Genomic DNA, 9,648 nt, shown 5'->3' with positions numbered 1-9,648 from the left:
GCTTTGGGCACCAGAAAGAGGATTATATTTGATCCTAGAGGTGATAGGGAGTCACTGGAGTTGACTGAATAAGGGCAGGGTTTAGTGGCATGGTCAGACTTGAGCTTTAGGAAGACCAATCAGTAAAGGATCTAGCAGGTGTTTATTAAGCACCTACCATGTGCCCAGCAAAGATAAAGCTCTCGAGGAGCTCATATTCCATTAGAATAGCCCTGATTATACACAAATCACATTTTATAAATTAGGCACATGGAAACAGAAGCCCAGCTATCCCAGATTACATCCATTCATTCAACAAACATTATTAAGGCTGCACTGTGTTGTACCAGGTGGTGGGGGAAGATACAAAGATAAATAACTAGTCTAGTGGGCACAAGAAGGCAAATATACGATTAATGACAATGCAAATCTTCATTTCACTGGTTTATTTGCAAGCAACATCAATCCAAATACGTAGTACAGCACATGCATATTTGGTGTAAAAGAGACAACTATACAAAAATACAACTCTCAGCAGTAAACAGAACGTACCCTCAGTTCAGTACAATCTGTTCCTGGTGGTAAGACCAAAAAAAAAAAAGAGAGAGAGAATAATATTTCAAAACAAAAAAAATTTTTTTAAAAAACCTTCTAGAAGGCAAAGGTTCCAACAGTTCTATGGTCCTAGAAAAATTCCCTGCAGAGGGAGGGTGTGAGAATAATACCCCTCCCATTCAATTCAATTCAATTTGACATGCATTTATTATCTCCCTGCTGTGTGCAAGGCACTGGGGTAGGCCCTGGGGATGCAAAGACAAAATTCCTTCCCTTGGGGACCCTGTAGTCTACTGGTAGATACAACATGTAAACGGATAAGTATATACACAGTAATCTCAGAAGGGAGAAACCACTAATACTTGGGGTATTGAGGAACAGAGTGTGGGAGGAGACCAGGAAGGGCTTCTTGGAGTAAGCTGCATCTGTGCTGAGCCTTAAGGAAGCTTCAGCATTTAACAGCCAGATGCGAAGGTAAGCACCTTCCGGGCATAATACGGTGTGGGGTCCTTCCCTTCTCAAAGGTCCAGTTATATAGGCATGTTAGGGGCTGGGGGCCGGGCGGAGGTTGACAGTCGGTGCAGAGTCATAAGCCTGACAAGAACTGGGACATCACGTGCTGAGTTTGGGCAGTAGCTAGGAGGGCAGCCCTGACCCCTAGACACATACAAATCACCTGGACATTTGGGCCAAACCTCCTCTCTAGGTTTCCTTCAACAGAAGCTAGCTTAGTGGATGAAGGGTGGAAAAGGGTGGGGGCAGGGTGGAATGATGGTAGACTAAAGCTAGAAGCAATCTCAGAGGCCGCCCGGGTCCATTCTCTCTTATTGTACAGATGAGGAAGCTGAGGTCCCAGAACGCTAAATGACTTGCTCAGGAAGTAAACATCAAAGGCAGGATGTGGACCAAGGCCCTCCTACTCCAGACAAAGCTCTCTCAATTGTATTAACACTGCCGTATGCGTTTTTTTAGATGAGTCAGACAGCTGAGCTTAGGGGGTGTAGAGAAGAGCTGTTTTCTGAGCTCCCGTTCCAAATCTAGGGCATCTGAATTTCTCAGTGAGCAAGAAGGTCCCTATGAGGAATTAGAAAAGACAGCATAGGGCTGAGATTCTTTTTAACATTCATTTTTTAAAAATTTTGAGCCCCCAATTTTCTCTCTCCTTCCCTCACCTTCCTCCTCCCTGGGGCAGTAAGCAATTTAATATAGGTTATACTTGTTCAATCATGCAAAACATATTACCATGGCAGGGATTCTTAAACTTTCATCTCAGGACCCCTTTACACTCTGAAATAATTGAGGACCTTCCCCCAAAGGGCTTTTGATAATGTGTTATATCTATCGATATTAATGACCAATTAAGAACTAGTGTTGTTATAAAAAAATAATTTTGACCTCACAGATTCCATGAAATAGTCTCTGGGACCCCCAAGGCTTCCTGGACCACATTCTGAGAACTGCTGGAGCAAAGAAATAAAGTTCTGGCCTTGGAATCAATACACCCTGGGTTCAAATCCTTAACCTTCAGTATTTTTTAAACCTAGATCTGTGATTTCATTGCTGTAGGAAATTCCCTGTGAGGGCTTGATTAAAGCAGATCAACTCCTTTGGAATCTATGTCTTAGAGGTCAGTTGGGGGACAGACTGGTTAACCAGTAACCAGGACTTCCTCCCTCAGGCTAGTTCTCTAATCACTGTACCACATCACTCCTCTATCTCTCCTACTTCTTAGCTATGTCACCTTGAACATATCACATGCACTCTTGGAGTGTCATCTTCCTCACCTTTAAATGTGGACAACTGTACAAAGGGGCAGGCAGGTGGTGCAGTGGATAGAGTGCTGGGCCTGGAATCAGGAAGATTCATCTTCCTGAGTTCAAATCTGGCCTCAGATACTTACTAGTGTGACCCTGGGCAAGTCACTTAACCCTATATGCCTCAGTTTCCACATCTGTAAAATGAGCTGAAGGAGGAAATGACAAACCATTCCAATATCTATGCTAAGAAACCCCAAATGGATGTGACTAAAACAACTGAATGCCAACAATTGTACAAAAGTACCTCCTTCACAACGCTGTAGTGAGTATCAAATGAGATGATGGATGGAAAATATTTTGCAAATGTTTTGCAAAGTGCTATGTAAATGCCAATTATTAAAGTGTTTTTGGCATGTACTTCATTTTCTTAATGGATCAATCGTTCATGTCACGATTATAAATTCCCTGAAAAATAAAAGGAGAGGGATTGGAAGGAAAATTATGATTGGAAAAAGACAGAGATACATCTCCTCCTACTCCCAAATACAGCCCTTTCTCCAATGTTAGTTTTTGCACTGGGCCTTGGAAGCGACTCAGTGCATTGCAGGGCCAAAATGATGACATTTGGAATTGGGGTCTATGACAGAGATGCCCCAGAGGAGTTCGTTATGTGTCTTGTAAAAAGAAAGGAAGGAGACCTGCTTCCATTAAAGTCCCACTCCAATCCCTCAAGCTCTGGCAGCCCTACCAGGCTGCAAAGGCATTGAGAATGGGGGTGGCATCAGACTGTGTCTGTTCTCTGGGGACCAGAATCATCATGTTCAAAGGGCATCCTCTTCCAGAGGAAGTTGTTTGTTTGTTTGTTTTGCCACTGCAGCTCATGAAGACCCAACGAATCACAGAGGTTGTGACTTGTGTTGGTAGAGGGAATACCTTTTTTTTTGGGGGGGGAAGCGTTCCAGTGATTTCACGGGCGTAGTGAATGTCCAAACCCCATGACCAATGCTGATTGGCACCTGCCCTATAATTTACGGTCTTAGAGAGTTGCCTGGGCCACTGAGAAGTTAAGTGACTTCCCTAGAGTCACACAGAATTGTCAGACCTGGGTTGGCTCTCAATCCACTACACCAAGATGGCCCTCATGATATCTCTATGACAGAATCCTCCTGATGTCATTGGTCCTCTTCCAGAACAAAAGAGAGACAATGGCAGAATCCTAGAACTTCTTAAACGTTGAAGAAGGGAGGAATCTGCAATGGCCAGAGAGAGACTTTGGTGCCAATCCTGCACACAGAAAACAAAGGAACAATGTGGTCTGCTGATTACCGTCCGTCCCTTAAGGGACGTCTCCTTCCACTGAAGTCTGCCAGGTTTCCTTTCACCATAGACATGAACCGTCCCCTCCACCCCCACCTCACATAGCCCTTGGTTGGCATCCTTCTAAATGCAGAATGTAGATCCACAGAATGCTAGAGTGTGAGGGCCCTTACATAGAATCCTAGATCTACGGCCAGCTGGGACTTTTATATATATATATATATATATATATATATACATATATATGTATATACATATATATATATATACATATATATATACATACATATATATATATACATACATATATATATACATATATATATACATATATATACATATATATATGTATATGTATACATATATATATATATATATACATATATATATATATGTATACATATATATATATATATATATATATATATATATATATATATAAAGAGAGAGAGAGAGAGAGAGAGAGAGAGAGAGAGAGAGAGAGAGAGAGAGAGAGAGAGAGAGAGAGTCCAGTCTACTGGACTATAAGTTCCATGAGATCAGGGACTTCATTTTATATAATCTTTGGATGGTCCCCAGGGCCTACCCCAGGGCCTGCACAGAGGGTAAGTGCTTAGCAAATGTCTGTTACATTGAATTTGTTGACCACCCCAGGAAGCTAGGAGTCAATAGCAAGGGGAGCTCAGGGTGAACTTGGTCCTGGAGGCTTCCTGGGCAGGGAAGGGAGGCAGTCATCCAAACTGGAAGGCATTGAATGCTCAGGAGCTAAGCCCCAGTGGAAAGTGCACCAGTGAGAGAGAGAGCAAACAGCATCCAAAGGGTTAACTTAGGGAGAAGGGATAACTATATGTCCATTAATAGGCGGCTGTACGTGGTGAAAGGAGGAGGGGAGGAGAGGCAGAGTTCAAAATGCCAAGTGATGAGTGAAATGGAGGGAAAGGAAGTTCCAGCTAGCACGAGGAGCCTTTCCCTTCTTCTACCCTCCTCTCTCCTGCCAATGGAGGTTTCAAAAGTGATAGGTAAGAGGGGGGGTCATTTGAAATTTGATGTGGACAAAGCACCAACTCATTCCATTGGACAAGGGGGGATAGAATCATGGCACTTGAGATGAGGGAAATCAATTCTAGAGAACTGGGGGACTTGCCTTATGTCATATAACTAGAGGCAGATCTGGGCGTAGAACCCATGACACCATGTGAGGTACAGAACTAGGCCAAGCAAGCTAGGGCCTTCCTCATCACTTTCCTTTGGACACAGGACAGCAGTTCCAAGACCACCATCTCAGGCTGAGCCCTGCCTCTCTGCAGCTCCCATTCTCCAGGGGCTTGGTTGCCAGTGGGGACACTGGCATCTTAACTGTAAAATCTTCCCCACGTTACTGCCTCTGGGCGGATGGAGAACCCATAGCTGACACACATTCTGACTGTAATCTTTGCTTTCCTACTTGGAGCTTAATAAAACTTAATCTGAAATGGGAGGCAACTGAATTCAGAAACAAGAGAATTAAAAGACTGAAAAAGGTAGCCTGGAATTTCACAGAATCTAAGAGATGGAAGGGACCTCAGAGGCCATTCCTGTCCTCTGCAACACCCCTAACAGAGGTCAGCCAGTTCTGTTTGAACATCTCCACTGACAGGAGCTCACTACCTGTTCTCTTTTTGGACAGCTCTAATTGCTGGGAAATTTCTCCTTCCACTGAGTTTAAATCTGCTTCCATGTAACATATACCTCTCATTCCTCGTTCTCTCCTCTGGAGCTAAGCAGAACACATCTGATCTCTATTCCTAAGGATGGCCCTTTGAACGCTTGAAGACTTAATACCCTCTAAGATCTCTTTTTCATGGACAAAGAGAATGAGGGTGGTACATTTGGCCTACTCCCACCCAGCCTTTCTGAAAGCCCTGGGCGTTTATTCAAAGGGTCACCTAGTATTAACTTTCCAACAATTCAAGGATCTTGGTAAAAATTCCAGCTAGGAGAAGTTTATTTTTAGTGCTATTAAATCCTCTCTCCTCATCTCCTTGCCTTCCTAACCCAGATGCCTCATTATGTACCCTGATACCCAACAGCCTCCCACTCTGCACAGAAGGACATCTGGACCACCTCTCTTTCTCATCATAATGTCCTTATCATAACGTCCTCATTCCTTATAATGTCCCTCCTCACTGCCATCATAAAGTCCTCATTCTTGGAGGTGAACTAATAGAGTTAATGGATGATAATAGCTTTTCATATCTCTCTTTGCCTCAAATAATAAAGGTGCATTTCAATTTGAAACGCCAACACATTAATTTGAAATGCCAACGCGTTAATCTAAAGGAGCAGGCAACATGGGAGATTCAGCCCCCGGGCAGGCTGGTTAGGTAGGGCTACTTGGAAAAACACACACACACGCGCACACACACACACACACACACACACACACACACACATATTAATACCTTCTCATGAAACTTGCTTCCATGTGTCCCTTACACTGCTTTTATCATAACACCTCCCCACCCCCCAATCCATAATTCCCTTTTCAATATAAGACAGCTCCTTTTTCTTTGAAAATGTCTTACAGGCTACAATTCACACTCCCTTTCCCAGATAAGATGGAGAGACAGTCACAGCCTGAGCTTTGTGGAGCGGCACCTCAAGCCCCTGGGAATCTCTTGGAGTTTATGCACACACTCAGCATGTGTGTCTGAGTGGGTTTTCCTAGAACAATCAGAGGGTGGAGGTCAGGGGTAGAAGAACCCGGCTGAGCTGCAACATTTGTCCACGGCTCATATTCTCACTCAATTTTCAGGCTTTATCTAGGCGGAGAGCCTGTAGGTAACATGGGTGTTAGAACTGAAGCCAGCAGAGAGGCCCATTTGGAGAGAAGACAGCTCCAGCCCACAGATCACATCACTGGTACCTCCAGGCTGAATGACTTGGCCTGGTCTAACATTCCTGGCTAGTCCCTCCTGTTCCAGGACAGGAAGTGACCGGGCATGGCGGGTGGAGTTTAGTTAGCAGCTCAGGCTCCTCCCTCCGGGATTCATTCTTCCCAGAGGCCTCTGGGCTGCTCAGTGGGTAGGACTCCTTGGACCCTCCCTTCCCAGAACAGGTCAGGAAGCCAAAGCAAGAATTGCGCAACCTGGCCAAGTCCCTATGGGTGTTCTCACTCACAAAACAGTATAGTACCGGGTCAGCCACACAGTTGAAACTAGTCAGGAGAAGGGAGAAGTGGTAGATATTGAAGATCCCCTTGGCAAACTCACAGTTAACTTCCCACAGGCTGCGCACAACCAGCAGGACATGGTAGGGCAGAAAGCAGGCCAGGAAAATAATCATGGTACTCAACACTAGTCTCTGGATTTGGTCTTTTCTGTTCTTCTGAGTGCCGTGGCTTCTCTGCACAGCCCTCAGGATGCCCCAGTAGGAGAAGAAGAGCAGGCAAATGGGAAAGAGGAAACCCACCGAGAACCGGTAATAATTGATGTTCCGCTGCCACGCCTCGATGGGATAGTGCTCAAAGCAGACCCGATGTCGGTCCTCATCCTCCACCACCTCATTATTCATGAAGAAAATGACACCGGCCAGGAGCTCCTTGACCCAGATCACCACGCTGACCCCGGCAGCAGCCTTCACGGTGCGGAATTGGTGGAAGCGGAAAGGGTGGGCCACTGCCAGGTACCTGTCGATGGAAATGCAGCAGAGAAAGCCCACGCTGATGTAAATGTTCTCGTAGAGGAGAATGCCGCAGATCTTACAGGACAGGTCTCCATGGGGCCAGTCATCATGCTGCAGAACATACTGGAGCCAGAAGGGCAGGGAGCAGATGTAGAGGAGGTCAGCCACTGTCAGGTTGCAGAGGTAGACCCCCAGTTCGTTCTTGGCCTTGATCTGCAGATAACCGTAGTAGAGAGAGAGGCAATTGGCTGGGAAACCCACCACCAACACTAAAACATATATCACTGGAGCCAGAGTCTGGTGAATGGTATGGTCGATGGTGCAGTTGTTGGAGAGATTGCCTGCTGTAATGTTCCCCATCTTCTGGACCAAAGAAGACTTTGCCCTTCAAGGAGTTAAAAGATAGTCTACCTTTCTCAGTCCCATTTTGTTTCTGGGGACTTGGAGTTTGGGGTCCATGCTACCCCCAGGTCACGGCCAAAGGGTTGTGGTTGTTGTTATCGCTGGAACATATATCCCTAAAAGCCAAACACAGAAAAGTCCTTAGAAGGGTTAGCATTTGATGTTCTCCAAAGCATCTAGATCAGTAAAGATACTTGGGTGTTTATCTCTCCTCCAACCTGAAGACACTAAAATGTGACCTGCCAATTGCTGTCCCTTCTCTCTCCTGCCTTGGCTCTGGCAGTCTGTGATTCTCCACTGGGATGTGGGAAGCAGATATCACTGCCAGAGAATCTCCAGGGCTGAACCTGGCTTTCATACACAGGTTCAACAACGGGTTCAAAGAGTAAAAATAAGTACAAAGACATTTATACATATTTTTGGTGGAGCTATGAACTGGTCTTGCCCATTCTGGAAAGCAATTTGAAACCATGCTCCAAAAGTTATTAAATTGTGCTTACCTTTTGATCTAGAAATACCTTTACTGGCTCTATACTTTGAAGAGACCAAAGAAAGAGGGGAAAGGACCAATACATACAAAAATATCTATAGTGTTCTTTTGTAGTGTCAAAGAACTTTCCATTCATTGGGGAACAGTTGAACAAATTATGGCACATGAATGTGGTGGAATACTATTTCATAGAAACTTAGGAAGACTTGTATGAGCTGATACAGAGTGAAGTGAGCAGAACCAGGAGAACAATTTATATAATAAAAACAATATTGTAAAGGCAAACAACTCTGAAAGACACTGGGGCTCTGGTGCCCAACCATCATTCCACAGGATTTATGATGAAGCATGCTGTCTACCTCCTGACAGAGAGGTGATGGATTCAAGGTAGAGAATGAGCAATACCTTTTTAGGCACTGTAAATTTGGGATTTGTTTGGCTTGATTATGCATATTTATTACCGATGTTTTGTTTTTCTTTTTGTCTCAGTTCAGAAGTGGGGAAGGCAGAAAGAGGGGAACTAGGGATAGAATTGTTTCCCCCCCCAAAAAAAATGGAAAACAGAAATAGAAACTTTTTTTTTGAAATGCACAGAAGATAACAGAAGGAAAGCCAGAAGGAATCACAGGCAAGAAGGGCAGATTTGAAAGTAACATGGTAAATTTGTCATATACTTAAAGAGAAAAGCAGGCTGTATGTAACAGATGCACAGCTTCGTGTATAACCCTCTCTTTCTACTCTACTGTGTATATTAAAACACTCACTTTAGTTGAGCTAAAGTTCAGAACTTTTTTAAAATCTAAAAAAAAAAATAAAAATAAGCAAAAATAAAATAGAGAAAGATAATTATACTTAACAAAAATTTCATGACAAGTGTTAAGGTTAGTGACAAGCATTAAGTTTCATGAACTTACAGGAATCAATTAAGCCATTAAAAACCAAGTTTGTCATCATCACTCTCTAACTCTTCTCAGGATAGCCCCAGAAGTGGCTTAAATCTTGATAAACATCTTCATGGATTGAGGCCTCTCTTTGGTGATACTCATTAGGTTCCCCATGGAGAGAGTACTAGGTTTGGAGTTGGAGTAGCTGAATTTCATATCTGGTCTGTTACTTATTACTTGTGGAAATCACTTCACTTTTTTAGATCTGTTTCCTCAGTTGTAAAATGAGGGGGTTGGGCTAGATTGCCTCTAAATTCTCTTTCAGAGCTGTGATCTTATGATTTTATATGAACTTGGGAACTGACCATCCATTAGTCATTACTTTCCTCTGTCTCTGTTGAGTAGGAAATGCAATTTTTTCAAACTGGAAGTTGTCATTTTTCTCATAATATTCATTGTTGATATTTTGAGTTCTAAATTTTTTCCCTGACTTCAGCCCTTCCCCCACTGATTGAGAAGGCAAGCAATATGATACCCATTGTATGTATGAACTCATCAAAATACACTTCTGTATTAGCCATGTTGCAAAAATAAGAAATAA

At 43.6% G+C, this 9,648-nt stretch overlaps 1 protein-coding gene across 1 annotated transcript in view; it reads right to left on the bottom strand.

The window, feature by feature from the left end:
- Positions 1–4,058: 4,058 nt before the first annotated feature.
- Positions 4,059–9,648, bottom strand: part of GPR68 (G protein-coupled receptor 68) — a 49,736-nt gene continuing 44,146 nt past the window's right edge. The window contains exon 2 of the mRNA XM_021000383.2: positions 4,059–7,789. Coding sequence (XP_020856042.1) covers positions 6,540–7,631 — 1,092 coding nt within the window. The 5' untranslated portion in view covers positions 7,632–7,789 and the 3' untranslated portion in view covers positions 4,059–6,539. The remainder of the gene's footprint in view (positions 7,790–9,648) is intronic.

Source organism: Phascolarctos cinereus, unplaced genomic scaffold (genome assembly GCF_003287225.1).
Source record: "Phascolarctos cinereus isolate Bilbo 61053 unplaced genomic scaffold, phaCin_HiC Scaffold_3;HRSCAF=262, whole genome shotgun sequence".
Classification (NCBI taxonomy): domain Eukaryota; kingdom Metazoa; phylum Chordata; class Mammalia; order Diprotodontia; family Phascolarctidae; genus Phascolarctos; species Phascolarctos cinereus.
The sequence above is the reverse complement of the archived record's forward strand: the minus strand, read 5'-3'. Positions and strand labels throughout refer to the sequence as shown.